The sequence below is a fragment of the Bombina bombina genome, chromosome 2 (assembly GCF_027579735.1).
Source record: "Bombina bombina isolate aBomBom1 chromosome 2, aBomBom1.pri, whole genome shotgun sequence".
NCBI lineage: Eukaryota > Metazoa > Chordata > Amphibia > Anura > Bombinatoridae > Bombina > Bombina bombina.
The window spans coordinates 1,402,768,611-1,402,783,114 of record NC_069500.1 but is presented as its reverse complement, the minus strand read 5'-3'; the positions used below and the strand labels follow the sequence as shown (position 1 = coordinate 1,402,783,114).

General features: G+C 40.6%; 1 protein-coding gene across 1 annotated transcript in view; it reads left to right on the top strand.

Annotated features, from left to right (window-relative positions):
* The window catches only part of ANKRD53 (ankyrin repeat domain 53), a 40,342-nt gene extending 33,610 nt beyond the window's left edge, over positions 1 to 6,732 (top strand). The window contains exon 6 of the mRNA XM_053700338.1: positions 6,031 to 6,732. Coding sequence (XP_053556313.1) covers positions 6,031 to 6,732 — 702 coding nt within the window. The remainder of the gene's footprint in view (positions 1 to 6,030) is intronic.
* The last annotated feature ends 7,772 nt before the right edge of the window (positions 6,733 to 14,504 follow it).

Sequence of the window (14,504 nt, the reverse complement as noted above, 5' to 3'; positions counted from 1 at the left end):
AAAGCAGCCTCTTATATAAGTGTATTTTGACAGTTTCTCACAGCTAGACAGCTGCTAGTTCATGCAGGCCATATAAATAACATTATGCTCACTCATGTGTAGTTATTTATGAGACAACACTGATAGGATAAAATGCAAGTTTGTCAAAAGAACTGAAATAAGGGGGCAGTCTGCAGAGGTTTAGATATAAGGTAATCACAGAGGTAAAAAGTATATCAATATAACAGTGTTGGTTATGCAAAACTGGGGAATGGGTAATAACAAAATTTATGCTTACCTGATAAATTTATTTATTTCTGGATATGGTGAGTCTACGGCGTCCTCAATTACTGTTGGGTATATCACTCCTGGCACAGCAGGAGGAGGCAAAGAGCACCACAGCCAAGCTGTTAAGTATCACTCCCCTTCCCACAAACCCCAGTCATTCGACCAAAGGTAAATGGAGAATAAAGGAGCAACACAAGGTGTAGTGGTGCCTGAGGTTTAGTCAAAAATACTGTCTAAAATTAAAGGGTGGGGCCGTGGACTCACCATATCCGGAAATAAATACATTTATCAGGTAAGCATAAATTTTGTATTCTTTCCTAAGATATGGTGAGTCCACGGCATCCTCAATTACTGTTGGGAACCAATACCTAAGCTAGAGTACACAGAGGACTAGAGAGGGACAAGACGGGTAGACATAAACAGAAGGCACCACTGCTTGAAGTACCTTTCTCCCAAAAGAAGCCTCAGCCGAGGCAAAAATATCGAATTTGTAACATTTGGAAAAAGTATGCCGAGAAGACCAAGTTGCCGCCTTGCAAATCTGTTCCACAGAAGCTTCATTCTTGAAAACCTGAGAAGAAGAGACAGCCCTAGTGGAATGAGCTGTAATTCTCTCAGGAGGCTGCTGACCAGCAGTCTCATAAGCCAAACGAATTATACTTCTCAACCAGAGAGAAAGAGAAGTAGCTTTCTGACTTTTACGTTTCCCAGAGAAACAAACAGGGCAGAAAACTGGGGAAAATCCTTATTCGCCTGTAGATAGAATTTCAGAGCACGCACAACATCCAGGTTGTGCAACACATGTTCCTTATGAGAAGAAGGATTAGGACATAGAGAAGGAACAACAATTTCCTGATTAATATTTCTATCCGAGACAACTTTAGGAAGAAAACCAAACTTAGTACGAAGAACTGCCTTATCAGCATGAAAGATAAGGTAAGGTGAATCACACTGCAAAGCCGAGAGTTCTGAGACTCTCTGAGCAAAAGAAATAGCAATAAGAAACAAAACCTTCCAAGATAACAACCTAATATCTATGGAATGCATCGGCTCAAACGGAGCCTGCTGCAAAACTCTAAGAACAAGGTTAAGGCTCCAAGGAGGAGCAACACAGGCCTAATTCTTTCCTCTTGCATTTTCCCTGAAGCATGGGAATGGCAGCTAAAGCCTCAGATACCGCAGAAGATATCTGGGCAGCAATTTCTGCTTGCAAATAAACTTCTCCAGGAGATTGAGAGGAACCACAGGGCACTGCATGTAACACCATTAAGGCTTGGGGTGGTTGAGGAGAAAGCTTTGGCAAAGCCTGAACAGCATCATCCTGAGAGACATTTGGCTCAGACACAAAAGCTTATCTTTATTTTTTAAAGTTCTCTCTATGCAAGAGGAACACAATTGCATAGGAGGCAACACTTGACTATCCAAGCAAAGGCTACATAAGTCCATAACATTGGAATCCTGATCCATCATGTATAAAAAGCTTAGCCAATGAACAAAAATTTTTAGTACTGTTTCTTTAAATTTGATTGCGGTGAGAACAATGTGTTGACACACATAAACCGCTACAAAAAAATTAATTTGTCTATTTTGAAGACCCTGCCTAACAAGCACTTCCACACCTCAGTCTATGGGGGATATCTATCAAGCCGTCAACTGTTTTGCATTCACTGGCATCAATACCCTCGCCTAACATTGTGGCCGCATATCTCAAGACGCTCTCCTTAGTTATGAAAAAAGCCGGCAAAAAGATACGCACCAAGTAAGGGGCGATGAGCATCGGATTGTTGTTAACTAGCAGCCAACAATCTCGCGTCTATTGGCTTTTTCCAAACTTTATTTATATCGTCACTAAAGGCCGCCACTATACTAAATGTTTAACCCCTATCCCGCTGCTCCCCGACCCCCCGCAACCTAAAAAAAGTTATTAACCCCTATCCTGCTGCTCCCCGACCCTGCCGCAACCTAAATAAAGTTATTAACCCCTATCCCGCCGATCCCAGACCCCGCCGCAACCTAAATAAATGTATTAACTCCTAAACCTCTTGCCTCCCACATCACTACCACTAACTAAACCTATTAACCCCTAAACCGTCAGCCCCCCAAATCGCTAAAAAATAAATTAAGCTATTAACCCCTAAACCTAACAACCCGCTAACTTTAAATTAAAATTACAACATCCGTATCTTCAAATAAATTTAAACTTACCTGTAGAATTAAAAGAAACTATATTAAACTATTAATTAACCTACCCTAACTATTATCTTACAATTAAATTAAACTACCAATTAAATAAAATAAATTACATATTAAAAAAACCTAGCCCTACTCAAATTAATTCAATATACAATTAAACAAAAGTTACAAAACCCGCTCACTAAATTATGAAAAATGAAAAAAAACACCTAATCAAAAATAAAAAGAATTACACCTAATCTAATAGCCCTATCAAAATAAAAAAGCCCCCCAAAATAAAAAACCCTAACCTACAATAAACTACCAATGGCCCTTAAAAGACCCTTTTGTGGGGCATTGCCCCAAAGAAATCAGCTCTTTTACCTGTTAAAAAAAAATACAAACACCCCCCAACAGTAAAACCCACAGGGTCTGGGCATTTAGCTCTTTTACATGCCCAGACCCTAATCTAAAAATAAAACCCACCCAAAAAACCCTTAAATAAACCGAACACTAACCACCGAAGATCTACTTACAGTTATTGAAGTTCCGCTTGAAGGATCCATCCACCCGGCAAGATGTCTTCATCCAGACGGCCTCTTCGATCTTTATCCAGCCGGTGAAGTGCTCATCCAGGCAGCAAGAAGTCTTCATCCAGACGGCATCTTCTATCTTCATCCATCCGGCGCGGAGCATCCTCTACATATGGTCGCCGCCGTAAACTGGAACTTCAATCCAAATGATGCCATTCAAAATGGCGTCCCTTGCATTTCTATTGGCTGAAAGATTTCAATCAGCCAATAGGATTAGAGCTGCTAAAATTGGAACAGCCAATAGGATTTTAGCAGCTCTAATCCTATTGGCTAATTGAAATCTTTCAGCCAATAGCAATGCAAGGGACGCCATCTTGGATGGCGTCACTTGCATTGAAGTTCCAGTTTACAGTGGCGATCGTATGAAGATAATGCTCTGTGCCTGATGTCTTCAGGATGGACCTGCTCCACGCCGGATGGATGAAGATAGAAGATGCCATCTGGATGAAGACTTCGCCGGCTGGATGAAAATCAAAGAGGCCGCTGGATGAAGACGTCTTGCCGGCTGGATGGATCCTTCAAGCGGGACTTCAATAACTGTAAGTTGATCGTCGGGGGTTAGTGTTAGGTTTATTTAAGGTTTTTTTGGGTGGGTTTTTATATTTAGATTAGGGTCTGGGCATGTAAAAGAGCTAAATGCCCTTTTAAGGGCAATGCCCATACAAATGCCCTTTTCAGGGCAATGGGGAGCTTAGGTTATTTTAGAAAGGTTTTTTTATTTGGGGGGGTTGGTTGGTTGGGTGTTGAGTTTTACTGTTGGGGGGTGTTTGTATTTTTTTCACAGGTAAAAGAGCTGATTTCTTTGGGGCAATGCCCCACAAAAGGCTCTTTTAAGAGCCATTGGTAGTTTATTGTAGGCTAGGTTTTTTTTATATTTTGGGGGGCTTTTTTATTTTGATAGGGCTATTAGATTAGGTGTAATTCTTTTTTATTTTTGATAAAGTGTTTTTTTCATTTTCGTAATTTAGTGTTTGTTTATTTTTGTAACCTAGTGTTTGTTTTATTCTGTAATTTAGTACTATTAAGAATGTTTAATAGTATATTTAATTAATTTGAGTAGGGTTAGGTTTTTTAATCTATATTTTTTTAATTTAATTAGTATTTTCATTTAATTGTAGGAAATAGTTAGGGTAGGTTAATTAATAGTTTAAAATAGTTTATTTTAATTCTACAGGTAAGTTTTAATTTATTTGAAGATAGGGATGTTGTAATTTTAATTTAAAGTTAGGAGGTTGTTAGGTTTAGGGGTTAATAGCTTAAATTATTTAATGGCGATGTGGGGGCTGATGGTTTAGGGGTTAATAGGTTTAGTTAGTGGTAGTGATGTGGGAGGCCAGAGGTTTAGGGGTAAATACGTTTATTTAGTGGCGGCGGTGTTGGAGAGCGGCGGAATAGGGGTTAATAACTTTATTTAGGTTGCAGCGGGGTCGGGGAGTGGCGGGATAGGGATTAATAACTTTATTTAGGTTGCGGCAATGTCGGGGCAGCAGATTAGGGGTGTTTAGACTCTGGGTTTATGTTAGGGTGTTAGGTGTAACCATAGAAATCAATGGGATATCTGGCAGTATCGAACATAAGCTTTCGGTGCTTTCAGACTCCCATTGATTTCTATGGCATCCGCACCTCCAGGGTGGCGGATTGAAAACCAGGTATGCTGCGTCGGAATAACCGTGAGCGTACCTGTTAAACGTTTGATAACTGGGAAAAAGTGTCAAATAGAGCCGAATGTGTATTTGGAACATCTGTAAAGATGTAAGCATCGATCTGCGTCGGATTGAGACCGGCGGATCGTATGTTACGTCACAAATTTCTACATTTGCCGGTCTGTAGGCTTTGATAACTAAGTCGGATCAAGCTCGCAACAATTACGCTATAGAATTCTGGCGTATTTGCGGTTGACACCTTGATAGATAGGCCCCTATGACTGAAGTGTTTACCTGCCCCCTCAAAGTGAGACGGACTACCAGATACGCTTGCTGGGCTCCTGAGAAAACCACACACTCAGCTTGAAGTGCAACTGCTTATTTTACAGCATCTGCACAAACTAACCCGGAAACGGCCAGGGATCATGTGACCAGCTTCTAAGTTGTGCCACTAGTTTCTAAAGGCGCGCTTCCAGCCGGAAGAAAAGGGGCCAAAATGAAACCGTTTCCTGTGGCACTCCGCTACGGAAACGGAGGAAATAAAAAGCCCCCACAATAAACTCATTCCAAGCTAAGTTCCTAGATGGAACCAAAGAAATAAGTGTCTAATGTCAACCAATAAAGTTAACCCTTATGACCAAAGAGTTTAACCCCTTGTCTCTTCCCACAAGCAAAGTGCCTGCTACTGTCCAATTAACCCTTCTCACAGGTTTCTAGCCCCAAAAATGCTTGCAGACTCAGGGATTTCTACCCCCTCAGTGCCAGTCTTGTCCCAGAAGACAAAAAAAAGGCACCTGCATCTAGCCGTACAGCAGGAGGACAGCCTACCCGGTATGAGAGGGTGCCACTCCTCATAGAGACGTGTAGAAAAAAAGAGAGAACAGAGTAAACCTACTCTGGCTTTCTATTTAAGGGCAGCAACAATGTTAGGAAAATGCAGCAAGGCCCACCCACAAGTTCCTAACTGCTTTAAAGCGACCACTACTCTACTAAAGATATTAACGTTGACTACAGCTATACCCAGAACACAGGAAAGATCAGAGCAAACCTACTCTGGCTTTCAAAATAATAAAATCTTGCTTGTAGCGAAGCAATCCAATTTTTGTCAGACACTAAAACTTCACCTCCTTCTTGTACCGAAGGCAAAGAGAATGACTCGGGTTTGTGGGAAGGGGAGTGATACTTAACAGATTGGATCTCGTGGACTCACCATATTTTAGGAAAGAAAAAGGGATTATCTATCTTTTTGAACAATTAAACTTCTGAAGTATTCTGTCCCTTTAATGATAAATCGCTAGTCTTTTAGATCTAGGCATGGTACTAGTTACATCTATGTTTTATCATTTTGTTTTTAGAAAGAACTGGAGAGTCTTCAGCATTTGCGATTCTGTGAGTGGATTGATGAGAAAGGTTTGCCGGAAAGACTAAAAAAGGGTATTTTTCAACCAGAAGTTTCATCAAAGTCAAAACAAAATAAGAACCACACTATGATGCCCATAGAAAATAAAAAAGGGACTTCAACGAAACCTAAAAGGAAACCTCCAAGAGATGATCTAAAGAAAACCACAAAAATCTCTGGACAAGAAACTAAAAAATCTCACCAGAAAAAGTCATCTAAGACCTTAACCCATAGTTGGAATCCATGTGTCAGCCTCTCTATGCCACCCAACTCAGAAATTTGTCGTACTTCCATGGTAAGACTGGGCACTAATTGTGAGGAGACAACCATGCATGACCTGAGCAATTATGTATATCTCTCCAAGGATAAGAATGGGCATCTACAGATAAAAACAAGAATTGGTGAAGTCCTCACCGGTGTCCCCAACTTACCGTGCGAGGTCATAAAGAGGTGCTTATTCCCGAATGCCAACTCCCAAGAGAGGATACAAAATCCCCAGGACTTTAAAGCCAAATACGTATTTGATTTACCAAAAAAGAGGCCACCATTAGAGCGCAAAAGGCCGGTGTCTGATATTGTTTTTCATTTGCATAGAACAATTGACCTTAAGTATGATAAACCGAGACAATGTTCACTGCCAAACAGCAGTATAACATGAATATTTTATCATTGTGTAATATTTAGTTTTTATTTATTAGGATATTATGCTCAAATCAAAATCTGCTATCCATATGAAGAACAGCAGCTAGGCATGCTTATTTTTGAACAAATATGAACAAATCTGTAAGTGAAATATTTTTAAATTAAAGATTAAACTAATTGAGCTATATCAGTTCATAGACAATCCCTGTAACTGCTCATTGGCTGATACTTCTCATTACCTGACAGACACTTTTACTTTGCATTGGCTGATAGAGACTACCAGCTACTACTCATTGGCTGATAGACACTTCCTGTTACTTCTTATTACCTGACAAACACTCCCAGCTACTACTCATTGGCTGATAGAGACTTCCAGCTGCTACTCATTGGCTGATAGACACTCCCAGCTGCTACTCATTTTCTGATAGAGACTCCCAGCTGCTACTCATTGTCTGATAGAGACTCCCAGCTACTACTCATTGTCTGATAGAGACTCCCAGCTACTACTCATTGTCTGATAGAGACTCCCAGCTGCTACTCATTGGCTGATAGACACTCCCTGTTACTTCACATTGACTGATAGAGACTCCCTGTTGCTACTCATTAGCTGATAAAGACTCCCAACTACTACTCATTGTCTGATAGAGACTTCCAGCTACTACTCATTGTCTGATAGACACTCCCTGTTACTTTTCATTACCTGACAGACACTTCCTGCTACTGCTCATTGGCTGTGAGACACTCCATGTTACTTTTCATTACCTGACAGACACTCCGTTACTGCTCATTGGCTGATAGACACTCCCTGTTACCTCTCATTAACTGACAGACACCCCCTGTTACTGCTCATTAGCTGATAGAAACCCCCTGTTACTTCTCAATACCTTATAGACACTCCCTGTTAGTTCGCATTGCCTGATAGAGACTACCAGCTACTACTCACTGGCTGATAGACACTTCCTGTTACTTCTTATTACCTGACAAACACTCCCAGCTACTACTCATTGGCTGATAGAGACTTCCTGTTACTTCTTATTACCTGACAAACACTCCCAGCTACTACTGATTGGCTGATAGAGACTCCCAGCTGCTACTCATTGGCTAATAGACACTTCCTGTTACTTCTCATTACCTGACAGACACCTCCTGTTACTGCTCATTAGCTGATAGAAACTCCCTGTTACTTCTCAATACCTGATAGACACTGCCTGTTACTTCGCATTGGCTGATAGAGACTACCAGCTACTACTCACTGGCTGATAGATAGTGATGTCGCGAATAGTTCCCGGCGAACATAGCATGTTCGCGTTCGCCGCGGCGGGCGAACATATGCGATGTTCGATCCGCCCGCTATTCGTCATCATTGAGTAATACTTTGACCCTGTACCTCACAGTCAGCAGGCACATTCCAGCCAATCAGCAACAGACCCTCCCTCCCAGACCCTCCTACCTCCTGGACAGCATTCATTTTAGATTCATTTGGAAGCTGCATTCTTAGAGAGACCGATAAGTACACACAGGCTGGAGGTAAGCTTGCGGTTGCCTGCAATTCTATACCTATATTTAACTTTGGAACTTTCACTTTGGATGTTTATCTCGGACTGAGCCAAGTTCCAATTTGCTCTATTTTCAAGGCCTATTTTAATTTGTACTACATGTTTTTATATATTGGTGGCAACCTATACTATACTGAAGGTCAGTTTCCTTCACACGTGTGCATTTCAGTGCCTGCCTGCCTGCCAGGGCACAGTGTCACCCCAGTGCAACTCATATCTGGTGTAACAGTAGTGTAGATTTAAAAAAACAAACAAACACTTTTTTGACTGTGTTAAATAATAGCAGTCAGTTTCCTTCACACGTGTGCGTTTCAGTGCCTGCCAGGGCACAGTGTCACCCCAGTGCAACTCATATCTGGTGTAACAGTAGTGTACATTTAAAAAAAACAACACTTTTTTTACTGTGTTAAATAATAGCAGTCAGTTTCCTTCACACGTGTGCGTTTCAGTGCCTGTCTGCCAGGGCACAGTGTTACCCCAGTGCAACTCATATCTGGTGTAACAGTAGTGTAGATTAAAAAAAAAAAAACATTTTTTTGACTGTGTTAAATAATAGCAGTCAGTTTCCTTCACACGTGTGCGTTTCAGTGCCTGCCTGCCAGGGCACAGTGTCACCCCAGTGCAACTCATATCTGGTGTAACAGTAGTGTAGATTTAAAAAAACCAACACTTTTTTGACTGTGTTAAATAATAGCAGTCAGTTTCCTTCACACGTGTGCGTTTCAGTGCCTGCCTGCCAGGGCACAGTGTCACCCCAGTGCAACTCATATCTAGTGTAACCGTAGTGTAGATTTAAAAAAAACAACACTTTTTTGACTGTGCTAAATAATAGCAGTCAGTTTCCTTCACACATGTGCGTTTCAGTGCCTGCCTGCCAGGGCACAGTGTCAGCCCAGTGCAACTCATATCTGGTGTAACAGTAGTGTAGATTTAAAAAAAAACAACACTTTTTTGACTGTGTTAAATAATAGCAGTCAGTTTCCTTCACACGTGTGCGTTTCAGTGCCTGCCTGCCAGGGCACAGTGTCACCCCAGTGCAACTCATATCTGGTGTAACAGTAGTGTAGATTAAAAAAAACCAACACTTTTTTGACTGTGTTAAATAATAGCAGTCAGTTTCCTTCACACGTGTGCGTTTCAGTGCCTGCCTGCCAGGGCACAGTGTCACCCCAGTGCAACTCATATCTAGTGTAACAGTAGTGTAGATTTAAAAAAAAAAACACTTTTTTGACTGTACTAAATAATAGCAGTCAGTTTCCTTCACACGTGTGCGTTTCAGTGCCTGCCTGCCAGGGCACAGTGTCAGCCCAGTGCAACTCATATCTGGTGTAACAGTAGTGTAGATTTTAAAAAAACAACACTTTTTTGACTGTGTTAAATAATAGCAGTCAGTTTCCTTCACACGTGTGCGTTTCAGTGCCTGCCTGCCAGGGCACAGTGTCACCCCAGTGCAACTCATATCTGGTGTAACAGTAGTGTAGATTTAAAAAAACCAACACTTTTTTGACTGTGTTAAATAATAGCAGTCAGTTTCCTTCACACGTGTGCGTTTCAGTGCCTGCCTGCCAGGGCACAGTGTCACCCCAGTGCAACTCATATCTAGTGTAACCGTAGTGTAGATTTAAAAAAAAAAACACTTTTTTGACTGTGCTAAATAATAGCAGTCAGTTTCCTTCACACATGTGCGTTTCAGTGCCTGCCTGCCAGGGCACAGTGTCAGCCCAGTGCAACTCATATCTGGTGTAACAGTAGTGTAGATTTAAAAAAAAACAACACTTTTTTGACTGTGTTAAATAATAGCAGTCAGTTTCCTTCACACGTGTGCGTTTCAGTGCCTGCCTGCCAGGGCACAGTGTCACCCCAGTGCAACTCATATCTGGTGTAACAGTAGTGTAGATTAAAAAAAACCAACACTTTTTTGACTGTGTTAAATAATAGCAGTCAGTTTCCTTCACACATGTGCGTTTCAGTGCCTGCCTGCCAGGGCACAGTGTCACCCCAGTGCAACTCATATCTAGTGTAACAGTAGTGTAGATTTAAAAAAAAAAAACACTTTTTTTGACTGTACTAAATAATAGCAGTCAGTTTCCTTCACACGTGTGCGTTTCAGTGCCTGCCTGCCAGGGCACAGTGTCAGCCCAGTGCAACTCATATCTGGTGTAACAGTAGTGTAGATTTTAAAAAAACAACACTTTTTTGACTGTGTTAAATAATAGCAGTCAGTTTCCTTCACACGTGTGCGTTTCAGTGCCTGCCTGCCAGGGCACAGTGTCACCCCAGTGCAACTCATATCTGGTGTAACAGTAGTGTAGATTTAAAAAAAAAAAAAAACACTTTTTTAACTGTGTTAAATAATAGCAGTCAGTTTCCTTCACACGTGTGCGTTTCAGTGCCTGTCTGCCAGGGCACAGTGTCACCCCAGTGCAACTCATATCTAGTGTAACAGTAGTGTAGATTTAAAAAAAAAAACACTTTTTTTGACTGTGCTAAATAATAGCAGTCAGTTTCCTTCACACGTGTGCGTTTCAGTGCCTGCCTGCCAGGGCACAGTGTCAGCCCAGTGCAACTCATATCTGGTGTAACAGTAGTGTAGATTTTAAAAAAACAACACTTTTTTGACTGTGTTAAATAATAGCAGTCAGTTTCCTTCACACGTGTGCGTTTCAGTGCCTGCCTGCCAGGGCACAGTGTCACCCCAGTGCAACTCATATCTAGTGCAACAGTAGTGTAGATTTAAAAAAAACAACACTTTTTTGACTGTGTTAAATAATAGCAGTCAGTTTCCTTCACACGTGTGCGTTTCAGTGCCTGCCTGCCAGGGCACAGTGTCACCCCAGTGCAACTCATATCTAGTGTAACAGTAGTGTAGATTTAAAAAAAACAACACTTTTTTGACTGTGCTAAATAATAGCAGTCAGTTTCCTTCACACGTGTGTGCGTTTCAGTGCCTGCCTGCCAGGGCACAGTGTTACCCCAGTGCAACTCATATCTGGTGTAACAGTAGTGTAGATTAAAAAAAAAAAAAACATTTTTTTGACTGTGTTAAATAATAGCAGTCAGTTTCCTTCACACGTGTGCGCTTCAGTGCCTGCCTGCCAGGGCACAGTGTCACCCCAGTGCAACTCATATCTAGTGTAACAGTAGTGTAGATTTAAAAAAAACAACACTTTTTTGACTGTGTTAAATAATAGCAGTCAGTTTCCTTCACACGTGTGCGTTTCAGTGCCTGCCTGCCAGGGCACAGTGTCACCCCAGTGCAACTCATATCTGGTGTAACAGTAGTGTAGATTAAAAAAAACAACAACACTTTTTTAACTGTGAAATAATAGCAGTCAGTTTCCTTCACACGTGTGCGTTTCAGTGCCTGCCTGCCAGGGCACAGTGTCACCCCAGTGCAACTCATATCTGGTGTAACAGTAGTGTACATTTTAAAAAACAACACTTTTTTGACTGTGAAATAATAGCAGTCAGTTTCCTTCACACGTGTGCGTTTCAGTGCCTGCCTGCCAGGGCACAGTGTCACCCCAGTGCAACTCATATCTGGTGTAACAGAAGTGTAAATTTAAAAAAAACAAACACTTTTTTGACTGTGAAATAATAGCAGTCAGTTTCCTTCACACGCGTGCGTTTCAGTGCCTGCCTGCCAGGGCACAGTGTTACCCCAGTGCAACTCATATCTGGTGTAACAGTAGTGTAGATTAAAAAAAAAAAAAACATTTTTTTGATTGTGTTAAATAATAGCAGTCAGTTTCCTTCACATGTGTGCGTTTCAGTGCCTGCCTGCCAGGGCACAGTGTCACCCCAGTGCAACTCATATCTGGTGTAACAGTAGTGTAGATTTAAAAAAACAACACTTTTTTGACTGTATTAAATAATAGCAGTCAGTTTCCTTCACACGTGTGCGTTTCAGTGCCTGCCTGCCAGGGCACAGTGTCAGCCCAGTGCAACTCATATCTGGTGTAACAGTAGTGTAGATTTAAAAAAAACAACACTTTTTTGACTGTGTTAAATAATAGCAGTCAGTTTCCTTCACACGTGTGCGTTTCAGTGCCTGCCTGCCAGGGCACAGTGTCACCCCAGTGCAACTCATATCTGGTGTAACAGTAGTGTAGATTTAAAAAAAACAAAACACTTTTTTAACTGTGAACTAAAAGCAGTCAGTTTCCTTCAAATCAAAAAAGTTAGATATGAGCGCAGAGTGAATTCACCAAGCTCCTGATATAACCTAAGTGTCCCTAATATAGGTTATAGACAATAATACAAATAAATGAAAGCAGGAGCGCTATAGCTAAAGGTGAATCAAATTACAAGTGATATTACATATGACTAATATGAAGTGATATCAGTGGTATTAAACATAACTAGAAAACTAGATAATTCTATATACCAAGTGTATTACTTAAATAACAAGTGTATAACCATATATATGTGAGGATATCTTAAACCACTACGTACATATGTGAATTATGAAATAAAGGATGACCAGTTAAACAATATATAAATATGGCTATGCCAAATTTAATAACAATAATATTATATTAAAATACTGACACAGTAAAAAACGGACGTCTCCGTTAACTAAGTATAGGTTGCCACCAATATATAAAAACATGTAGTACAAATTAAAATAGGGCTTGAAAATAGAGCAAATTGGAACTTGGCTCAGTCCGAGATAAACATCCGAGGTGAAAGTTCCAAAGTTAAATATAGGTATAGGATTGCCGGCAACCGCAAGCTTACCTCCAGCCTGTGTGTACTTATCGGTCTCTGCAAATGAAATTACCGCCGTAGCGGGATGACGTCACCTTTATGGGCGCTGTCCTGGATCCACCGCCTGATTGGTCTTTTGGCGTAGCGGCTCCAAATGTAGAATTGAACTTCCAGCAGCAAAGTATCTGCTCTTAAGTGCCTGTCGGCACGCAGGATACCTTAGAGAGGATGGTGTGTGGAAGAAAATAAATTGGTAGCTCCCAATCCCCAAATGCGGTGGTATCGCTGTGCGATGCAATAATCTGTCCTGTGCTACCTGTTAGACCTTGCTGACCTTAGTTTTGTCAGTTTCTTTCAGCAGACTTCACAGGCTTCAGATAATAGCTCGTGCATAAGGTAGCTGATCCCAACGGTGATCAAGTCCAAACTGATAGTTTCAGCTTCAAATAGAAAAACAGACTCAAGAGTTGTAACACATCAACGCGTTTCTCCCTATACAGGGGTTTTTCAAGATGGATAAGTTACAACACATGTACCCTTTTAAAGGTGTTTCCCAATTCTCATTGGTCAAAAAATCCATTAATAATCACTTAAGGTGGAACAAAGTTTTTAAGATGGTATTGGCAAACCTATACACTAAGGCAACCAATAGCTATAAATAGACCAATACTTGCAATGTGAATAAAAATAGTTGCAATGTGAATAAAAATAGTATAGTCTAAAATCAGAAAATTAAACAATACCAAAAGTATTATTTTATTTGACACTTAATAATGGGAACTAATAGCTGCATAACTGCATTGTGTGCCTGACTTTAAATGGCCAAACAATAAGGAATGAGATGATAAAAAACTGAAGATCTAATCTATTGCAATAAATATATAGTATAATTAGTCTAGTAGAAAAGGGGAAATGTCCAACTCAGAGTTGAGGCCAGCAGGAAATAGTGTGTCATATTTATATATAAATTCAGCCTCTTTTAATTTTATGAATTTTTCTATGTTTCCCCCTCTCCAATTCTGCTTAACCTGTAATATCCCCCAATATTTCAGATCTTTGGTGTTGCCATTATGTATTTGTTTAAAGTGCTTGTAAAGATTAGTGTCCTCAACTCCCTTCTCAATGCATAGGAGATGCTCCCTGATTCTGTCCCTGATCATTCTTTTGGTTTCGCCAAAATACACCAAATCACATGTGCATTTGATAAGATAGATTACCCGTTTAGTAGAACATCTAATGCATTCTTTAATGGTAATTTCTTCTCCTGACTTATGTACACCTACTATGCTTCTTTTATCACTGTGCTTGCACGCCTTACAGGAATAACAGGGGAAAAAAACCTGATATTTTTTCTCCATACAGATTCTTTTGTATGAAGCATTGTCTTTTATTTCCATTGCGAGCACTAGGTGCCAGAATAGATTTAAAGTTTTTAGTTTTTCTAAACACCATTCTGGGTTTATCTGGAAGTAAATTCCCTAATATAGGACCAGCTTTCAATAAGTTCCAATGTTTGTTTAAA